This window comes from Oryctolagus cuniculus, chromosome 2 (assembly GCF_051225735.1).
Source record: "Oryctolagus cuniculus isolate XC-2025 breed Fujian yellow rabbit chromosome 2, ASM5122573v1, whole genome shotgun sequence".
Taxonomy (NCBI): Eukaryota; Metazoa; Chordata; class Mammalia; order Lagomorpha; family Leporidae; genus Oryctolagus; species Oryctolagus cuniculus.
In genome coordinates, this window is record NC_142868.1 from 74,133,214 (window position 1) to 74,154,802 (window position 21,589).

Sequence of the window (21,589 nt, forward strand, 5' to 3'; positions counted from 1 at the left end):
AGGAGTGAACCAGTGAATGGAAGATCTCTCTCTTCCTGCCCCTGCCCCTACCTCTCTGTAACTCTGCCTCCCTAATAAATAAATAAATAAATCTTAACAAAAATAAAAAGTGGCTGGCGCCACGGCTCACTAGGCTAACCCTCCACCTGCGGTGCTGGCACCCAGGGTTCTAGTCCCGGTTGGGGCGCCGGTTCTGTCCCGGTTGCCCCTCTTCCAGGCCAGCTCTCTGCTGTGGCCCGGGAGTGCAGTGGAGGATGGCCCAAGTGCTTGGGCCCTGTACCCGCATAGGAGACCAGGAGGAAGCACCTGGCTCCTGCCATCGGATCAGCACAGCGCGCCGACCATAGCAGCCATTTGGGGGGTGAACCAACAGAAAAGGAAGACCTTTCTCTCTGTCTCTCTCTCTCTCTCTCTCTAACTCTGCCTGTCCAAAAAAAAAAAAAAAGGAAAGAAAAAAAATGTGTTTATTTATCTATTTGAGAGAGAGAGACTTCACAGCCACTGGTTCACTTCCCACATTAAGCCAGGAACTCAATCCAGGCCTCCCACACGGGTGGCAGGGACCCAACTGCTTGAGCCATCACTAGATAGAATCTTAATTCTTTAACAGACACCCAGGTAGTGCCTACTTAAAAGCTGGCAATAAGGAGGGTATAGGTGAAATGAGAGTGAATAAGCTACAATTCATGTACTAAAAAAAAAAGCACACATTAAGAGATAGCATGAGAAATGTAGGCTATTTGGGGAAACACAGGGGGTCATTCAAAGATGGATTTTGAAGGACATGATGCCTGAGCTTGAACGTTTGGAAAAGGGACAAAGACTGCATTCTGGACAGCAGACAACAGACAGAGCATATGAAAATTTCCAATAACTGAGTGTAACTGTCAGGGGTTAGGTGATGGGAAAAAAGGTCAAGTCACCAGCAGCCTGCTGCTAGAATCCTTGAGCCCTGCGTCACAATGGAAGACCCTGAAAGAGGCAGGAGAAACACTCGGTAAGCAACTCTAGGATGCTCTCTGACATTTTTCTCTGTCTTCTGGCTCTTCAATGCCAACCTGCCACCTCAGCTCTACCCACATCCCTACAGCTCTTGTGACTTGTGCAACCCCAAACTGGCACTTAATTATATATTATGTTATTCCCTAATTGCTTCCTGCACATTACTCAAGCCTCCCTTGTTCAAACAATATAGTAAAAGCCTGTGGCATTAAAGTGGCTTATAAAACTGCCCAAAGGGGCCTGCACTGCGGCATAGCAAGTAAAGTCGTCGCAGCGGCCAGCATCACACAAGCGTGCCCGTTGGAGTCTGGGCTGCTCCACTTCATATCCAGTTCCCTGCTAATGGCCTGGGAAGGCAGCAGAGGATGCCTTGAGCCCCTGTCACACATGTAGGAGACCCAGAAGAAACTCCCGGCTCCCGGTTTTGGCCTGGCCCAGCCCTGGTAGTTGTAGCCATTTAGGGAGTGAACCAGAGTATAGAAGATCTCTCTCTCTCTCTCTCTCTCTCTCTCCCTCCCTCTCTAATTCTTTCAAATAAATAAATAAATCAAAAAAAAAAAAAAAAAAACACCTTGCCCAAGGCCCAGCATTCGGCTGCACCAGGTAGTCAGGCCCGGTCCGCTGTAGACAAGCACGGGAAGGGTTGACTGGGTTATTTCACCCTGTGACTAAGCAAATCCTCACCTCCTCCTGAGACCCTGCAGGAAGCTGAACAAAAAAGGCATACCGCCACTGCTGTGAGAGCTGCCGCATCCGCCAGAGGGCGAGTCCTTCCAAGCGTTCTCGTTTGACAAAGACTTAACATTCAAGAGTTCCGCCAGAGGGCGCCCATGAACGCTGATGTATTTTGACCCTCTGCAGCCGCCGTAGCGCCTCACATTAAAACAGGAAATAGGAGTTCCTGGGTTGGAACTTCTCTTCCGGTGGAAAACAAACGGTGTTTTGAGCGGAGGGCTGGTTGCGCAGTCTTTCTGAGAGTTGTTACTTCTCCCGCGTTCCTGCTCCAGTGTGGACGTTTTGTCCGGAGGCGGCTCTGCAGAACCATGGCGGAATACTCCTATGTGAAGTCCACCAAACTCGTGCTCAAAGGAACGAAGGCTAAGAGGTGAGACCTGACTCTGGCGCGGGAAATCTTCGGTTCTTTTTGACGTGTCCCTGCCCACCCCGAGCCCCGTGGGAGCCGTTGAGAGCTGTCTTTTCTCGTCTGCTGGAATTTGAGCCTGGCCCCGTGTCCTGGATGGACGGAGGCGGCCGCTCGGTTCGCCGCGCCGGTACAGGGCCGGGGAGAGGGAACACCGAGGCCCTGGCCCCTCGTTGTTATGCCCTGAGAAGGAAGGAGCGGGGGAGACCAGTAGCCCAATAGCTAACAGTTTGGGTCCCCCGAGCTTCCCCTCCAGACCTGTGTGTGACGGGTTGGCTTTAGTCTGATCCAGGAAGTCGGACAACTTTGTAGGTATTTATCTTCACCTTGTATTCCTTTCCGCCTAAAATAACTATTGGTTCATTCTTTTTTCTAACGAAATGCGGAGAGTGGACCTGGGCTGAATCTCATGGAGACTAAGGGTGTGTTGGTAGGAATACGGCCTGGAGTCTGGTCTCCACCAGGCAGCTGATGTGGTCTGCTGCGGATTGGTTTATATCTGAGCTTCCGCTTAGCTCAGATGTTTTTGAGTGTCCATATGTACTCTAAAAGAATGATTATAAAGATTGAATGAAATAACGTGTGTGCAGTCAATAGAACCAAATGCAAGGGCCCGTGGTGATGAATTGTGATTAACTTTGAGGGAAAGATAGCTGTCCACTCGTATCTCCACCTCGTTTTGAACTGGTAGGTTTGTCCGGGGTTGACGGCTTTTAGAAATGTGGAACGTTTACAGCTGAGCACAGAGATAAACAGTTTTGGGTAATTTGGACTGAATTGTAGACAAAGTGTCGAGGAGCCAACTGAGGCCATAGCCCTTGAGAATCCTGCCTAGAGGTCTGGCATCATGAAGAACTGGTCTGGAGTAAATGTGAAACTTTTACTGTCTGAGTTTGCCGGGCGGAGTGGAGAATTAGCTTTTGAAAAGTTACTTTATTATTAAAACGCAAATAAATGTGTCTTATTTGTAATTACTGGCCACAGCAGGAATGTGTCACTTTCTGTGTGCCAAGAATTGTTCTAAGCAGTTTGCATATAAATTTTTTCCTAAAATCACCCTTAGAGTCTGTTTTATCATTTTCGAGATGTAATTCATGCACCATAAAATTCACTGTAGTATTCGGTAGTTAGTATATTTATAAGGGTCACTGCTATCTACTTATTCAACGTTTTCATCAGCCCAAAAAGAAACCTTTTACCTATTAAGAAGTCTCACTCCTTGTCCCCTCCTCTCCTAATTCCTTGACAACCTGTCATCTGCTTTCTGTTGATAGGGATTTACCTATTCTGAGTATCTCATGTAAATGGAAACATATCTGATGTGGACTTTTTATCTGGTTTCCTGTATTTATCATAATTTTCTTGAGGTTCACCCATGTTGTAGCATACATTGGCACTTGGTCTGTTTTGTAGCTGAATAATAATCTGTTGTCTAGTTATCACACATTTTGTCCATTCATCAGTTGTTTCTACTCTTTGGCTATTATGGATAATTCTGATATGCATATTCTTGTTAAGTGTTTACGTGGTATCTTTACATTTTTCTTGAGTATATATTTTTAGGTGTGGAATTGCTGAGTCCTATGGTAACTCTGTGTTTAAATTTTTAGAAACCCCAAACTAATTTCCAAAGAGGCTGCTCCACTAAAATTCCCATTAGCAATGTAGGAAGTACATGTTAACTTTTATTTTTAAAGATTTATTTATTTACTTGAAAGTCAGAGTTACACAGAGAAAGAAGGAGAGGTAGAGAGAGAGAGAGAGAGGTCTTGCATCGATGGCCTACTCCCTAATTGACCACAACAGCTGGAGCTGCACCTATCTGAAGCCAAGAGCCTCCTCTGGGTCTCCCACACGGGTGCGGGGCCCAAGGAGTCAGGCCATCTTCTACTGCTTTCCCAGGCCATAGCAGAGAGCTGGATCGGAAGTGGAGCAGCTGGGACTCAAACCTGCACCCATATGGGATGCCAGCACTGCAGGTGTGGCTTTACCCTCTATGCCACAGCCCTCATATTAATTCTAAATCCTCATGGTGACCTAAAGAATTGGGTTAAGTTATCCTCGTTTTATTAAGTGGGAAATTCACTCACCGAGATATTAAGTACCTTTTCCAAAAATCACAGCTAAAAATCGACAGAATCAGTACTTAAAGCCGTGTAATCTGGCTCCAGAGTCTGCTCTTACCCATGACACAGTATCCACAGGGCCAGAAGCAACTTCTCTATTCTATAAGTAAGAGTATTTCAGTATAAATCAATAATTTATAAATTAACACATAGCTTCAAAAGTCCATATAAGCTTCCATCTATTGATATTTAACATATAAGTCAATATATATACTCATCCAGATAAATTATCTCCTGTAGTAAGAAGAAAAAGAACAAAGATAAGAAGAGAAAAAGAGAAGAGGATGAAGAAACCCAACTTGATGTTGTTGGTGAGTCAGTTCAGTACTTTATTCTGAGAAAAGTTAACATGTGTTGAATTCTCATTTAAAGTATTTTCCTAGGTAAGAATTTATTACCAGGGGCTGGTATTGTGACTTAGTAAAGCCACCGCCTGCAGCACCAGCATCCCTTGTTGATGCCAGTTCAAGTATCTACTGCTCCATTCCCCATCCAGCTCCCTGCTGATGCATCTGGGAAAAGCAGTGGAGGATGACCCAAGTGGGAGACCCAGAAGAAGGGTCTCTCCCCCTCTCCCTCCCTTCCTCTCTCCCTCCTCCTTTCTCCTTCCCCTACTTTCCCTCTCTCCCTCTCCTTTCCCTCCTTCCCTCTCCTTTTCTCTCCTTCCCTGTCTTTCAAAATGAGGATGTTTCCTTTTACACTTAGTTTCCTGGGAGCTGTTATTAAGCGGTGTAGTTCCATCAAGTGTTTTTTCTATGCCTGTTCAGATGATAACATGGCAAGACTTTTGCCAATGAATTACCCTGGTTTCATTTTCAACTGTAAAGCCAACTTCCTATGCCTAAGCTACACCTCACTTGGTTTATAATGTGTTTGTTTTCCTTTGATTTATTGCTGGATTTGATTTCTAGTATTTTTCAGGCTTTTTGCAGTTGTGTTGAGCAAAACTGGACTTTTGTTTCCTTTTCTCCTAATGTCCTTATTTGATTTTGGTGTTAAGATAATACTGATCTCAAAATGAGTTGGTAAGCACCCTATCTTCCCCTAATTTGGAACTAGCTGTATAAGATTTCTATTTACATGTTTGGTATAATTTACCAAGGAATATATCTGGACTTAGAGTTTTGTTTAGTTTTGTTTTTTGTTTTATTGTATGAAAATGTAAAATTTTCAATTACATTTCCTTAATAGACATTTTTAGCTTTTTATTGTTTCACTTTTGGCAATTTATATCTTTTAAGAAAATTTTTATTTCATCTACCTTGTGAATCTGTTATAAAATTGTTCAGAAAAGTCTCTTAATATTCCTGTAACTTCTGTAGATGCTATATTGCAGTCTCTTCACTCATCCTCATATTGGTATTTTGTGTTTTTGCAACTTTTTTCTTGGATTATTTAATCTAGATGGAGATTTACCAATTTGTTAATCTTTATAAATTCCAGTTTTATTAACTTTTTTCTCGTACTGACTTGTACTTGACTTCGAGCCATCCTTCCTTCCTTCCTTCCCTCCTTTGAGAGGCAGAGAGCCAAAGAAAGTAAGTTCCTATCCACTGCTTCATTCCCCAAACATCTGCAACAGCTTTTGCTAGACTGGGTCCAAAGCTGGGAGCAGAAGCTCAATCCAGGTCCCTCATGTGGGTTGCAGGAATTCAACCACGTGAGCTGTCACTGCTGCCTCCCAGGTTTGCTTTAGCAAGAAGCTGGATTCAGGAGCCACAGCCAAGAATTGAATTCAATACTCCTATAAGAGGATACAGAGCCTAGTGGTTAAACAACTTCTCCTGATTTTCTCTTTCATTCATTTAACAGATGTATTATTTTCTTCATTTAACTTACTATAGATTTAATTTACTCTTATTGTATACCTCTTTACTGTGGAAGATTAGAACTCCTTCACCCTACTGTAGCTACATCCACAGATTTTCGTGTTTTATTTTCATTCAATTAAAAAAGTTTTGTGGCGGCCCGTGCTGTGGTGTAGCGGGTAAAGCCGCTGCCTGCAGTGTGGGCATCCCATAAGGGTGCCAGTTTAAGTTCTGGCTGCTCCACTTTTGATCCAGCTCTCTGCTTTGGCCTGGGAAAGCAGTAGAAGATGGTCCAAGACCTTGGGCCCCTGTGCCCACATGGGAGACCCGGAAGAAGCTCCTGGCTTTGGATTGGCGCAGTTCCAGCCATTTTGGCCAACTGGGGAGTGAACTAGCTGATGGAAGACCTCTCTCTTTTTCTCCCTCTTTCTAGCTCTCGCTCTCGCTCTCTCTGCCTCTCCTTTTCTCTCTATGTGTGACTCTGACTTTCAAATAAATAAATAAATTTTTTTTAAAAAATGTTTTGGGGAGACAGTGCTCTTAAAGCCATTTCCTGCGACTCCAGCATCTCCCATATGGGCACATGTTCAAGTCCTGACTATTCCACTTGCAATCCAGCTCCCTGCTAATGTGCCTGGGAAAGCAACAGAGGACGGCCAAGTCCTTGGGTCATTGCACCCATGTGGGAGACCCAGATGAAGCTCCTGGCTCCCAACCTTGACCTGGCCCAGCCCTGGTCGTTGCAGCCATTTGGGGAGTGAACTAGTGGGTGGAAGATTCGCTCTCTACCTCTCCCTATCCCTGTAACTCTGCCTTTAAAATAAAGAAATCTTTTTTTAAAAAAGGTAAAAAATTTAATTTTTCTTGTGGTTTTCTTTTGTTTGTTTGTTTGATTCATGGGTTATTTAGGTGTGCTGTTTAAGTTTTTCTACTTAGAAACATAGTAATTGTTATTGTCAATTAACTCATAATGTGGTTAGAGAACATACTTTCTTGGTGAATTTCCATGTACACTTGAAAAGATTGTGTACTTTGCAAGAAGATTGATTGGTGGAGGCAGTAGATGTTCAGATAATCTATTTCTGATTTATGACTAATTCTACAGTTTACTGAGACAGCTGTTTTAAAATCTCCAACTCTAGTTCTGGATTTTTTTCTCCTCTGTCACTTTTTGCCTAAAGTGTTTTAAACACTTATATTATGATGCATGACATTTAGAATTGTTAAGTGTCCCTTGTCAGTTCAGCCTCTTCTTATAATGTAGTTTCTTGTTCTTCTGGAGCTCTGTGCCCCTGCTCTCTAGTGGAGAGACTGCCATTAGGCAGAAAACCAAAGTGAATGTGAGGGTTAGCTTGTTGTTTGCATTTGTCAGAAATCTCAGTCCTGCTGTGTGTGTGCTCAATTCCTGAAAAGCGTTTTCTCATACATCCTGTCCATTGTTTCATGGTAGGAGGGCAAGCTCAGGAGCAGTTTCTTTTCTTGACTCCTTCTCTCGCATTATGGATTTGCTGAGCTTGATGTATAAATAAGCATATATTTATTTTTTTTAACGGCAGAGTGACAGAGTGGGGGAGAGAGAGGTAAGTAGATAGATAGATAGATGGATATCAGGAGAGATCTTCCATCTACCAGTTCACTCCCTGAAATGCTGCAGCAGCCAGGTTTGGACCAGGCGAAAGCCAGAAGCCTGGAATACATCCTGTGTGAGTGGCAGAGGCCCAAGCACTTAGATCTTAACTTTGACGGTTGTCACACAAACACACAGTTCATGTAAAACTAGTGAAATCTGAGTGAGATTCATGGGTTATCAATGTCAGCTTCCCGGCTTTGACACTGTACTATAGTTAGGAAAGATGCATTGGAAGAGAGTAAAAGGTGTATGAGTTCTCTATACATTTATTTCTTGCAGCTGCAAAATAAATAGTTTTTAAAAAATTTGTGACAACAACAAAAAAGAACCTGTATTTAAAATATAAAGGTTAAATATCAATTTTTTTTTAGGGATTTGGTGGACAGTGGCAAACTTCGGTGACATTTCTGGAACCATAGCTATTGAAATGGATAAAGGAACCTATATCCATGCACTTGACAATGGTCTTTTTACTCTGGGAGCTCCACATAAAGAAGGTTTGTATCTGGTTGTAGCAACAGAATGGAAAAATCCTTTAGAAGTATATATTTTAAGTTCTTTGACTGAGGCCAAATTCTGACTAGTCAAGCATATTCCAAAGAAGTGGATCCTGTTCAGTGGACTCTTCCATTTTTGTTCTTTCTCAATATTTACCAACTATTGACAGCTTACTTTTTCCAGTATAAGCATTTGAAATATTCTATGTAGTTCCAGAAGAGCACAAATGGAAATCAAAAACAGCACGAACAACTGAAATAGTAAGTGAAAAGAAAAAGAGAACCTGGTTAAGTCAAAGGTTTGAACTTCAGACATTTTTCCAAAATTAACATAGTTTTATAGTTAACATTTAGAAGTTTTCTCATGCTCTAGTCCATCAGAGAAAGCACTAATGAGATATGAAGTAATTAGAAAGTAAGAAGTAGTGTCATTTTGGTCAAAATGGCTGTCCCTTCAATAAATAAAAGCATTTACTGTTTTAGGAGTTCAGTGCTTCCATGTTTATGTACTGTATTTTAAAACAAAGAGCAAATACCTTGGGAATGACTAAGCATCTTGCCGACTTCCCTTATAATGTAAATTAGCACTGTACTTATGATACAGTGAAACAGATCTTGATACTGTAGATGCTATATTATTATAGTATGTCTGAATATCATGATGTTCTTACATTTTAGAATAAAAAGCTACATTTTTAAAAGCCCAGGAGTGTCTCTACATATAAATAAAAACAAATGACAAGTTTATTTTCTATGTTTTTTTTCCTGTAGTTGATGAGGGCCCCAGTCCTCCAGAGCAGTTTACTGCTGTCAAATTGTCTGATTCAAGGTAAGTTTGTGTTGATCTACAATTAGTAACTTTTTCCCTTTTCTAAAGATTTATTCTTTCATTTATTGGAAGGGCAGAGTTACAGAGAGAGAAGGAGAGACAGAGAGAGAAATCCATCCGCTGTTTCACTCCCCAAATGGTCACAATGACCAGGGCTGGGCCGAGCCAAAGCCAGGAGCCAGGAGCTTTTTTCAGGTCTCCACTTGGGTGCAGAGACTCAAACACTTGGGCCATCTTCTGCTGCTTTTCCAGGCACATTAGCAGGGAGCTGGATGGAAAGTGAGCAGCTGGGACTTGAACCATATGAGATGCTGACATCGCAGTGGAGATTGAACCTGCTACACCAAAATGCCAGATCCATAACTTTTTATTTCCTAATTTAATTTCATTCCCTAAAAAATTCTAGTATCTATGTAGATAAAGCCAAATAAATAGATTTTATGCCATTTTAAATATCTAACATTATGTGCCCAGTAAATATTTTAAGTATATAAATCAGATATATAGTAACTGTGTTTTTAAAAGAGAATTAGAGGCCAGCACTGTGGCATAGAGGTAAAGCGGCAGCCTGAAGTGCCGGCACCCCATGTGGGTGCTGATTCAAGTCCCAGCTGCTCCACTTCCAATCTAGCTCTCTGCTATGCCTGGGAAAGCAGTGGAAGACGGCCTAAGTCCTTGGCCCACTGTACCCTTTTGGGAGACCTAGAAATAGCTCCTGACTCCTGGCTTCAAATCAGCCCAGCTCCAGCCATTGCAGCCATTTGGGGAGTGAACCAGCGGAGAGAACACTTTCACTTTCACTTTCTCTCTCTCTGCTTCTGCCTCTCTGTAATTCTGCTTTGCAAATAAATAAATATAAAAAAAAATTAAAGCTCCAACATAAAGTGTACATTATGTTTTATACCCATATGTGATAGTAGGCTGTAAATATATTTGTAAGTTAAAACAATGAATATTGATACTGTCACAGACCAGAAAGATGGTGTGAAGAAAACAGAGGACAAAACCTGGTCTAATGTTGCTGTGATACTTGCGGTACTTCAAAAAGGACATGGAAAATAAAATGATTATGGTGCAAAAAAGTTTTGAAATACATTTATCTGTGTGATCTTCAGAAAGTTCACAAAAAATGCATAATATGAAAAAACTGTGCATGGATTTCAAATTTTTTATACATGAATATACATCTTTTAATCCCATTTTTCCAGAAATTTTTTGGAGTCCCCTTGTATAAACTTGTACTGGTTCAAAGGCAAGATACATAAATAAGAGAGTCAAAGAAAGGAGTACTGGGGAAGGTCTTGGCCACAATGGTAAAAGATGCCACTGGGGATGCCTCTTTCCCTTGTTGGAATGCTTTTGTTGGAGTCCCAACTCCTCTTCAGTTCCACTTTCCTGCTAAATGCGTAGGAGGGCAGCAGGTGAAAGCTCAAGTACTTTGGTCTCTGCCACCCAGATTGACTTCTGGGCTCCTGGCTTTGACTCAGCCCTGGCTGTTCCAGGCATTTGGAGAGTGAATCAATGGTTAGAAGATCTCTGTCGGCTGGCATTCTCTCTCTGTGCTGTTCAAGAAGATAAAAAATGAATTGTTTTAAAAGTTTTAGTAGATTGCTAAAATCAGCAGAGGGGCCAGTGCTGTGGCATAGTGGGAAAAGCTGCCACCTACAGTGCGGACATCCCATATAGGCACCGGTTTGAGACCTGGCTGCTCCACTTCCGATCCAGCTCTCTGCTATGGCTTAGGAAAGCAGTAGAAGATGGCCCACGTGCCTGGTCACCTGCACTCATGTGGGAGACTCAGAGGAAGCTCCTGGCTCCTGACTCTTGGCTTCAGATTGGCCCAGTACTGGCTGTGGTGGCCATTTGGGGAATGAACCAGCAAATGGAAAATTTTTCTCTCTCTCTCTGCCTCTGCTTTTCTGTAACTCTGCCTTTCAAATAAATATATCTTTTAAATAAATAAATAAATAACAGGAGAGAATACAACATAACGATAACAAAGTTAACAAAAAAAATTTTTACTCTTTTTACAACCATTTTAGAACCTGACATTTTATGTTCTTACAATGCAAAAATGCAGAATGATCCTTTGTATAGTAGATGTAGAAAATTTATACATAATACGGAATTTCAGTATTCTAATAGTTGGTTCTTTCAACATGTTAATCATTTGTAATATATTTCCATTAACCAATAAGAATATGAAGTCAGTTCTGGTATCACAAAACATTGGTATGGTAAAAAGTTGGAAATCATCTTTTTTTTAAAATCACAATAATTATTTTATTGTACTTGAAAGCCTTAAGCATAGTAAAAGACTTAAAGAATCAAGTGAATCAACTTAAAGAAATAAGTTGATAAAAACTTCTTTATAAAGAAAGCACAGTGTAAAAAATTAAGACAAATGAGAAAAATGTTTGCAATAACCTTAATAGGTTTCTTTACTCTTCCTGTATATGTACAGTACTGTTGACTCAATAGAAAAATGGCAAACAATAAGACCTCTGTAGAGAAATGGACAAGCAACCTATCCAGATAATTTTAAACAGGAAAGTAAATCACTCACTAATAATTAAAATACAAATGAAATAAATAAAATGCAAATAAAGTACTTTTTTAAATTCTATGATAAAAAAAAGATACCAATATGAGATGAGAATACAAGTTGACACAGTTTTTTGGAAAATATTTTGACAGCAAAATATGAGTGTTGTCATACATGTCAATAATTTCCTTTCTGTGGGAAAGCATTTGGCACAGCAGTTAAGAAGCCACTTGGGATACCTGCATCCCATATTGGAGTGCCTGGATTTAAGTCCCGGCTCTAGTCTGATTCCAGCTGTCAGCAAATAACACACATCATGAATAGTAGGTGATGGCTCAAGCACTTGAGTCGCTGTCACCCATGTTGGAGACCCAAATCGAGTTCCAGGCTCCTGGCTTCAGCCTGGCCCAGCCCTGGCTGTTAGGACATTTGGGAATTGAATCAAAAGATGGAAGATCTCTCTCTTTCCATTTCTTTCTCTCCCTCTGCATTTCAAATAAATGAAAGTAAATAAAACTTTTAAATCCTTTCTAGGAACCTCTTCTAAGGATAAATCAAGAAATCTGTATGTGGAAATGATGTCAGAGAACTGCTGATAATAGAAAAAAATTTAACACAACTGTAATGGAGCATTTATACCTATTAAAAGTACTATATTTGAAAAATAATGAATTTGGAAAATGTTTGCTATATAATATGTAAAATATTATGTAATGCTTATATTAGAAAGCAGAAAATACCATTTATACATAAAACCGCACTGTCTGATATAGCAACTAGCCACATGTTGCTTTTGAACACTTGGTACATGTCTAAATTGTTTCATATTTGTTTACACACACACACACACACACATATATATATATGCATGCTGTTTTTCTGTTTTATTTCTCTCAGTTTTTATCATTTATCTGTTTTATGAAAGAATTGCCCTGAAATCTGGCTATGGAAAATATCTTGGTATAAATTCAGATGGACTTGTTGTCGGGCGTTCAGATGCAATTGGACCAAGAGAACAGTGGGAACCAGTCTTTCAAGACGTAAGTTTTGTTTTTGTTTACAAGAGCTTCTTAGTAAAAGTCGTTGTCTATGAAAGTATGTTTTCCAAAGGAAACCAAAATAAATAAAAAGGATGAATATGATACATTGAATTGGCAACACTCAGTATAATTTCATAACCTTAAAAAGATCTCATGGGGCCAGCCCTGTGACACAGTAGGTTAAACCCCTACCTGCAGCACCACCATCTCATGTGGGTGCCAGTTTGAGTCCTGGCTGCTCTACTTCCAATCCAGTTCTCTGCTAATGGCCTGGGAAATCAGCAGAGGATGGCCCAAGTACTTGGGCCTCTGCACTAACATGGGAGATCCGGAAGTAGCTCCTGGCTCCTGGCTTTGGATCAGCCCAGCTCCAGCCATTGCAGCCATCTGGGGAGTAAACCAGCAGATGGAAACCTCTGTGTGTGTATCTATTCTCTGTAACTCTGCCTCTCAAATAAATAAATCTCAAAATCTTAAAAATAAATCTTAAAAAAAAATCTCAAAAAATAGTGCAGCAAAAATATCAGTATTGCTTTTTCCTACCATTGTTTCCATACATTCTTGGTGCCAGCATGTGGCTCTCTCTTACTTTCTTTAAAGAACCAGGACTCTAGATGGTAGCCAGTTTCAAGTCTCATTAGACACACTAATTCAGGAGTATCTTATTAGTGGTAATCATTAGTTCTTCCATAAACATTAGAGACTGTGTTAGGAATCCTGACAGTGGAGCAAGCTAGGCCAAGTTTTGACAATTTCTACATAAAATAGTAAATTATGGTAATGGTTCATTGAAATAAAGAAGCTCCTGGCTCCTAGAAGATCTCTCTCTTTCCATTTCTTTCTCTCCCTCTGCATTTCAAATAAATGAAAGTAAATAAAATTTTTAAATCCTTTCTGGCTCCTGGCTTCAGACTGGCCCAGCTCTGGCTGTTACGGCCATTTGGGTAGTGAACCAGCTGATGGAAGACCTCTTTCTCTCTCTGCTCAAGGCCTAGGAAGGCAACAGAAGATGGCCCAAGTACTTGGGCCCTTGCACCCATGTGAGAGACTCCTAAGAGGCTCCTGGCTCCTCAAACTGCCCAGTTCTGGTCATTGTGGCCATTTGGGGAATGAACCAGTGGATGGAAGCTTGGTCTCTGTTTCTCCCTCTCTCTAACTCTGCCTCTCAAATAAATAAATAAATCTTAAAAAAAAAAATGCTGTTCTCACAGGGTTGTGGCCAGAATTGGAAAATCACTGAGGCAATGTGTGTAAGTAATCATCTCCTTTACGGATATTGGCTGGTTAACATTTTGGGAAAACACTGTTGGTTCTATTTTGAATATGTTATTGAATTTTTCCATAGGTGCTGCTCAACTATTCAGCCTCTCTTCCACTTGGTTCATTGTTCTACTTGGTGCCAAGTGGTCTCAATTTTGATATATCATTTATTTTCTGGAAACTATTTAGCTCTTGGATATTTTGTTAAGTCTATTGCTTAGAGAAAGAGAAAAAGGAAATTATGTATCCTGAACAACAAAGACTTAACAAACAACCATATGTTAGAACTGCTTACTTATTAAAATTATTAAAAATTAATAAATATACTATCTTCATCTTTTTTTATACCCAAACGATCTTTTTTTTTTTTTATTTTATTTTTATTTTTTTATTTTTTTGACAGGCAGAGTGGACAGTGAGAGAGAGAGAGACAGAGAGAAAGGTCTTCCTTTTGCCGTTGGTTCACCCTCCAATGGCCGCCGCGGCCGGCGCGCTGCGGCCGGCGCACCGCGCTGATCCGATGGCAGGAGCCAGGAGCCAGGTGCTTTTCCTGGTCTCCCATGTGGGTGCAGGGGCCAAAGCACTGTGGGCCATCTTCTACTGCTTTCCCAGGCCATAGCAGAAAACTGAATCGGAAGAGGAGCAGCCAGGACTAGAACTGACACCCATATGGGATGCCAGAACCACAGGCAGAGGATTAACCTGCACCACAGCACCTGCCCCCTCAATAAATATTTTAAGGCCTTCTAGGAAACAATTATATTTCATATGGCTAGATTTTAGTCTACTAAAAGAATATACCAAAAATGTTTATTATGGTAATCCTGAAGTCGTAAGATTATAGGTAATTTTATTTTCTATTTGTTTTTGTTTTCCAGGTTTTCTCCAAATTATTATTCTTGATTTTTAGAATCTGGAAGGGAAAGTTAATTTATCTAAAGACTTAAGATTTCTTCTGCAGGTGTTCTTATAGATCTATTTTTTGCTATTTTTAGGGGAAAATGGCTTTATTGGCCTCAAATAGCTGCTTTATTAGATGCAATGAAGCAGGTGATATAGAAGCAAAAAGTAAAACAGCTGGAGAAGAAGAAATGATAAAGGTAATCATGACATTTTAACATATGACATCTCTTTAAAATATTGACTAGCCATTTACTATCCCTAAAGATTTAATTAATAGCTTAATAATATGATGTTCCAAGTAGGCTTTGTTTTCAATTATAAATTCCATAACTTACAGCTTGTTAACACAGTGTGGTCAAGAAATTACTGCATTCATGAACTACCTTGGTCCCCATGTGTTAATATCTTTTTGTGAGTAGTTCTGCTTTTTAGGTCTATGTTTTCTGTTTGTTGAATTTTAAATTTTAATTTTGTAAATATATAATTTGTTCACACAGCACAAATATTTTAAATAAAAATATGCAATGATGTGAATGTGTCTGCCATCCACCTGATCTCCTATCTCCCATCTGTCCTGTCCACATCCTTCCTCTTGTTTCTTGTTTAGCTTTCTTATCAACAGGAGAATATGTTTATAATTTCTATTTTTTACACTAAAGATGACCTCTTATACACATTCTTCTAAACCTTGGCTTTTTTCCTTCATATTATATCTTGGGGACTTCCTCCCACAGTATATGTGGAAAGTTTGCTCTTCTGCTGTTTCTCAGTCATAGCTGCATCCTATTCCATTTTAGATATGTGCCATAATTTAATCAGTTTCTGTCTATGGAAATGTGGGTTGTTTCTAGGCTTTTGTGCTTCCAAGCAGCGCTGCAGTATGTAACTATGAATGTGCATTGTTTTGTAGGTGTGTAAGTGTATCTGAATGTAAATTTCCAGAAACAGAATTATAGGCTCAAGGGGAATATGTATTTCTGATTTGGTTAGAGACTGGCCATTTCACAGAGGTTGTACTGAACTACACTCCAGCCAGCATGTATGAGAAAGTTACTAGGTTGTTTTGCTTGGTTTGCTAATTAAGCATACGTGAGACTAGTCCCTGTATAAAACATAAAAGTCATAACAGAGCTTCTAAAGCTTTAGCCTTCAAAGTTTTGATCTTTTTAGGAATAAGCATAAGTCATCTTTACATGAGGACAAATATGAAGTACATAAAACTTTTTTTTTCTATTAATCACTAAGCTGGTTATGAATATTCCTTATTCCAGGCCAAATTCCCTAGTCCTACTCTTTGTTTGACTTCATTATAAAAATTACACGGACATCTTCATATCAAGGTGAAATTCTAAATAAAACTTTTAAGATTACTTGGGTGCATCAGGTAAATTAACTGAAATCTGGTGAAGACTTTTTTTTTTTTTAAAGATTTATTTATTTAGTTGAAAGTCAAGAGTTACACAAAGAGAGAAGGAGAGAGAGAAAGGTCTTCCATTCGCTGGTTCACTCGCCAATTGGCTGCAACGGCTGGAGCTGTTCCAATCCAAAGCCAGAAGCCACGAACTTCTTCTGGGTCTCCAAGCAGGTACAGGGACCCAAGGACTTGGGTCTTCTTCCACTGCTTTCCCAGGCCATAGCAGAGAGCTGATCAGAAGTGGAGCAGCCAAGACTTGAACCAGCGCCCATATGGGTTGCCAGCACTGCAGGTAGTGGCTTTACCCATTATGCCACAGTGCCAGCCCCTGGTGAAGACCTATAAGGCTTGATTCTTACAGAAGCCACTTGATTTTCAATGACAGACACCAAGATGTGTTTAAATTATTTTTCATGTAGATTCCTTCTTTGAAAAAAAGATCTATTGATTTATTTTGAAAGAGTTACATATAGAAGAAGAGAGACTCTTCATCCCCGGATTCACTCCCCAGATGGTTGCAACAGCCCATGCTGGGCCAGGCCATCCAGGTCTCCCACATGAGTGGCAGGGACCCAAACACTTAACCCATCTTCTTCTGTTTTTCCCCAGGCCGTTAACAGGGAGCCAGATCAGAAGGAGCAGGTGAGACATGAACCAGCACCTATATGGGATGCTAGCATCATAGACAGCAGCTTCACCCATTATGCCACAACATTGGCCCCTGAATTTTGGAACCAGAATTGTCTCATAAATCATACATGTCATTGGCACAAAGATCCTATTGGTCATCACTTTCTCAGCAATGAGCCACAGAGATCACTTTGCAGACTTGAGTCCTTTAGGTTACAAACTTCTAGTTCCAGGGCTTGTGCTGTGATATAGTAGGTAAAGCCACCACCTGTGATGCCAGCATCCCATATGTGCATCCTTTCCAATCATGGCTGCTCCACTTCCAATCCAGCTCCCTGCTAATGTGCCTGGGATGGCAGCAGAAGATGGCCCAAGTGCTTACGCCCCTGCAACCATATGGGAGACCCAGACCAGCCCAGCTCTGGCCATCGTGGCCATTTGGGAAATGAACCAGTGGATAGAAGATCTCTTGTCTCTCCCCTCTCCCTCTCTAAATAAATAAATCTTTAAAAAAAAAACCTCCTAATTCCACACTTGATTGTATTGTTCTATATTCAATTAATCTGTGGCATATGATAGTAAATATCTGTCAATACTTGGTTATAAGGCAAATTTAGAGGTGGTAGATGTCAATTAAGTAAAAACAAATTGTTATTAAAAATTTTATGTATTTATTTGGTAATTGTGCTAAGTAAAAATAACTATTAAGCTATGAATCAGATAAAATGACCATTATGTACCTTCTCTCTTGACTCTGGTGTGTTTATTTTGAGGCCAGCATTAAGTTAATGAAATTATTGCTTAATTGCTCAGAAGTATCTGTAAAATAGCTTTCAAATAATTTTTAGTGTTTCTAATAGAAGGCATGTAGAGAATTAATACATTTCAGGTTTTGTTCCAGACACCACAGTAAATCAAATGCTGTGCATAATAAAGCAAATCACACAGTTGTAGATGTCTAGTGCAAATGAGAGCTATGTTTATAGTGACTGTTGACTATTGTATATGATATCATTGTGTCTAAAAAACTGGTATGCATGCATTTTTAATTTTATTTTAATTTATTTGAGAATCACAGGCAGACATAATGAGAGGTCCCATCCACTGGTTTACTCCAGAAGTGCCTATAATAACCAGTATTGGACAATGGCTGAAGCAAGTTGCAAGGTCTCATTTGGGTAACAGAACTCAGTTACTTGAGCTGTCACCCCTGCCTCCCAGGGATCACACTATAGGAAACTGGAGTCAGGAGGCAGAGCCAGAAATCAAACCCATGTACTTCACTGTAAGAGATTGGCATTTAACTAGTAGGGAAAACACCTATCCCATAATGTATGTATTTCAATTTAAAAATATTTTATTGCTGAAAAAGCCTAACAATTATCTGCACTGTTGGAAAAATGACACTAATAGATTGGCTCAACACCGGATTGCCAGAAAACTTCAGTTTGTTAAAAAAAAAAAAAAAAACACACTTTATTTGAGGAGTATAGTAAAACAAATATGTTTCAAATAACAGTTATTCATATAAACTATGCATTCATAAAAACAAAACCATGTGTCCAGAACCTGGTTTTATCTGAATGTAATTGCTAAGTTGGTTGTTTTCTTCTTTTGCATAAGCAGTCACCTAGAATGGTTAGTATAATGAGTAAAGCAGGGAAGATGGAACAAAAATGTTTAAACTCTTGGCTTCTCATCTCTAATACCAGATTAGGTCCTGTGCTGAAAGGGAAACCAAGAAAAAAGATGACATCCCAGAAGAGGACAAAGGAAATGTAAAACAGTGTGAAATCAACTACGTGTATGTATTCTTCTCCTGTTAGACTTACAGATTTGACAGTGAAGTGCTTCTCAAAACATTTTTAAAATAATATGCCTGAGGCCAGCGCCGCGGCTCACTAGGCTAATCCTCCGCCTAGCGGCGCCGGCACACCGGGTTCTAGTCCCGGTTGGGGCGCCGGATTCTGTCCCGGTTGCCCCTCTTCCAGGCCAGCTCTCTGCTGTGGCCAGGGAGTGCAGTGGAGGATGGCCCAAGTGCTTGGGCCCTGCACCCCATGGGAGACCAGGAAAAGCACCTGGCTCCTGGCTCCTGCCATCGGATCAGCGCCGTGCGCCGGCCGCAGCACGCCAGCCGCGGCGGCCATTGGAGGGTGAACCAACGGCAAAGGAAGACCTTTCTCTCTGTCTCTTTCTCTCACTGTCCACTCTGCCTGTCAAAAAAAAAATAATAATAATAATAATAATATGCCTGAAAGGCACAAAGAGAGACAGCATAATACAGACTTCAACACAGAGCTCTGAGCTGAATGCTTCACTTTTCTGGTGATTCCAGTTTTCCTAATTATCCCACTGGCTGTGAAAGCTACAGTCACTGGGATAGTCAGTTCTCAGGGTTCATTCTTAGAATGGCTGTAAGGCCAACCAGATGATGTTGCATGACCAGGACATGGGGACTCCAGCAAACATTCCCCAGGGTAAGGGGGTTTTGTAGAACTGCCAGACAACAGCCCTCTGTGTGTTGAATCACACAGGTCATCTTTGTAATTGAAAAGATATAATTAAATACTATTACAATTTTTAAATAAATGAAAAGAGTAACAGTATTTGTAAATTCATCATTAAACATCTATAATCAAAATTTGAAGTATTTTTCAACAAAGACATTTTCTTTACAGGAAGAAATTTCAGAGCTTTCAAGATCACAAACTTAAAATAAGCAAAGAAGATAGTAAAATCCTTAAAAAGGCTCGGAAAGATGGATTTTTACATGAGACACTTCTGGACAGGTGGTTATCAACTTACTCATTTCCAACTATTTTCATTAGTAGGACCTGGCATGTCCTTCTTAAATTATTATGATTTTCAGTTTTTTGTCTTAATTTATAATGTGTGTGTATAATAATATTACCTAGAGAGAAAATTACAATTCTGAGAAATGATTACCAAAAAAGGATATCTAAATTCTGTAACAAGATTTTCAGTACTAATACCTTTTTGTAGGAAATTGAGGTTTGATTGAAACTACTTCATAAATTTCATCTTTTTCTAACTGTTAGAAAGTTTGACTAATTAAAATCATGTGCCTTCTGTTAGAGTGGCTCAGGTTCCTAGACATGAGGCAATAATAGATCAGTTTTAAAAATGACTAAGCATAAAAGTTAAATAAGAGACATTGAAGTGATTTTATTAAGTTAGATTCAGAAGTGTACTGAATATTTGTCATAGCACATTATTAGTATTTACCACTATTCTTATTTAGGTAAGTAATATACTAGGTTCTCAACCTAGAAAAATAGGCAGAGGCATTTAGCTGTGTTGAGTTTACAGCTAAATCAAATTCCAGATTATTATTAAATTACTCTTAACATTTCCTTACATTATTTGTAAAAGGCAATACTTAATCATATATTTCCTATTTACTAGTTGATACAGTTCCTACTCAAAGTCAGTAAACAATGTAAACATTTCATTTTTTTCCAGCTGACCAATATCTTTAAGAAATTTTTTAAAAATTAAGAGGCTATAAAACACAATCACAATAGAGACTCTAAAACATAATCTCTTTTCTGGAAATTTATCAGATGTAAATATATTGCATTGCAAAAAATAAGCATTGACACCCTTTTAAATAGAAATTTAGAGCATACTTAAAAGCAGTAGTAATTAAAATTGTGAATTGAAAAAATCCTAGGCAACCTTTGTTTAATATTAGGAAGTAACTTTAATAAGACTAGACCTATGTTGTATAGAAATAAAGTTGAAATTTAAAATGTTAAAATGCTTTGATGTTTATTAGTAATATAACCAAAATTGAACACATAGTTTGTAAGCATCAGTTTCATATGTAATAGCATTTGACTGTGAGAATGGTATGTTATACAGTGATTCTTTTTTGTCTTTGTTTAAACAGTTTTTTGTTATTTGTCTTTGTTTCACAGGAGAGCCAAATTGAAAGCTGATAGATACTGCAAATGACCAGAATTTTTGTTTCTGTCTTATCCTTTGGTTTTCTATTGAATAAAATATTCACTGAGTATTTTTACAGATTTAATATGGGCTTATTGCTTAACTAGTAGCTAGTTCAACCAAGATTGATCAAATGTAGTAGATTCTTTATGCATGTCGTATGTCCCATGGAAGGGAAATTTAGTATCCACAAAGTACTGCAGAATGTGTTTGTGTATGTGTGTGTATTTTTTTTTTTTCTGGGTTTCCTTCTGAGAAACTGCTGTTTCCTGTGCTGTCCCTTGATAGATGCTTTGAAAGGAAGTTAGAAAATCCCAAGCCAGTCAATCCGCAAGACTTTGGAAAACTCCTTATATGCTGCCCAAATCACAGTCCAAAGAAGTATCAGAACAGGGGACTGGGCAGAATGACATTACCTAGTAAGGCATTGGGATGGGAAAGTGGACACATTACAAAAGAGCAGGCAGACTCAGAACAGAGGGTAGGGACACACTGGGGAGAAGCCTTAACTAGGGCATTTATCCACAACGGAAATGGATGTGATGCGTTCATCCTTACTTGTGGGGCGGGAGGGGAGCTTTATAGAGGCTCAGATCTAAGTACTGCTGAGGTCTGCTTTGCTGAGACCTGGCTCTTACCCAGTTCCTGCACACAATATTCTGAGTGTCCTTCAATTCCAGTGAGTGTTCAGAATCTAGGTTGGGGATCAGATCCTGGATTTCACCACAGGAAATTCTGATTCAGGACTGAGGTTGGCTCAAGCATCCGTACATTTTTGGAAGTCCACATTGAATC

At 39.7% G+C, this 21,589-nt stretch overlaps 1 protein-coding gene across 4 annotated transcripts; it reads left to right on the forward strand.

Annotated features, from left to right (window-relative positions):
* Positions 1 to 1,918: 1,918 nt before the first annotated feature.
* FRG1 (FSHD region gene 1) lies at positions 1,919 to 20,879 on the forward strand. 4 transcript variants are annotated; one of them, XM_089325833.1, is made up of 9 exons: positions 1,919 to 2,107; positions 4,510 to 4,580; positions 8,079 to 8,204; positions 8,976 to 9,033; positions 12,476 to 12,618; positions 14,874 to 14,978; positions 18,538 to 18,629; positions 19,504 to 19,614; positions 20,767 to 20,879. In XM_089325833.1, the coding sequence occupies exons 3-9, from the start codon at positions 8,157 to 8,159 to the stop codon at positions 20,801 to 20,803; spliced, it is 594 nt and encodes a 197-aa protein (XP_089181959.1). In that variant the 5' UTR covers positions 1,919 to 2,107; positions 4,510 to 4,580; positions 8,079 to 8,156; the 3' UTR covers positions 20,804 to 20,879. The 4 variants fall into 4 exon arrangements, with proteins under 4 accessions (XP_089181959.1, XP_002709550.1, XP_089181957.1 ...); XM_002709504.6 differs by having other exon boundaries at positions 12,504 to 12,618; XM_089325831.1 differs by lacking the exon at positions 4,510 to 4,580.
* The last annotated feature ends 710 nt before the right edge of the window (positions 20,880 to 21,589 follow it).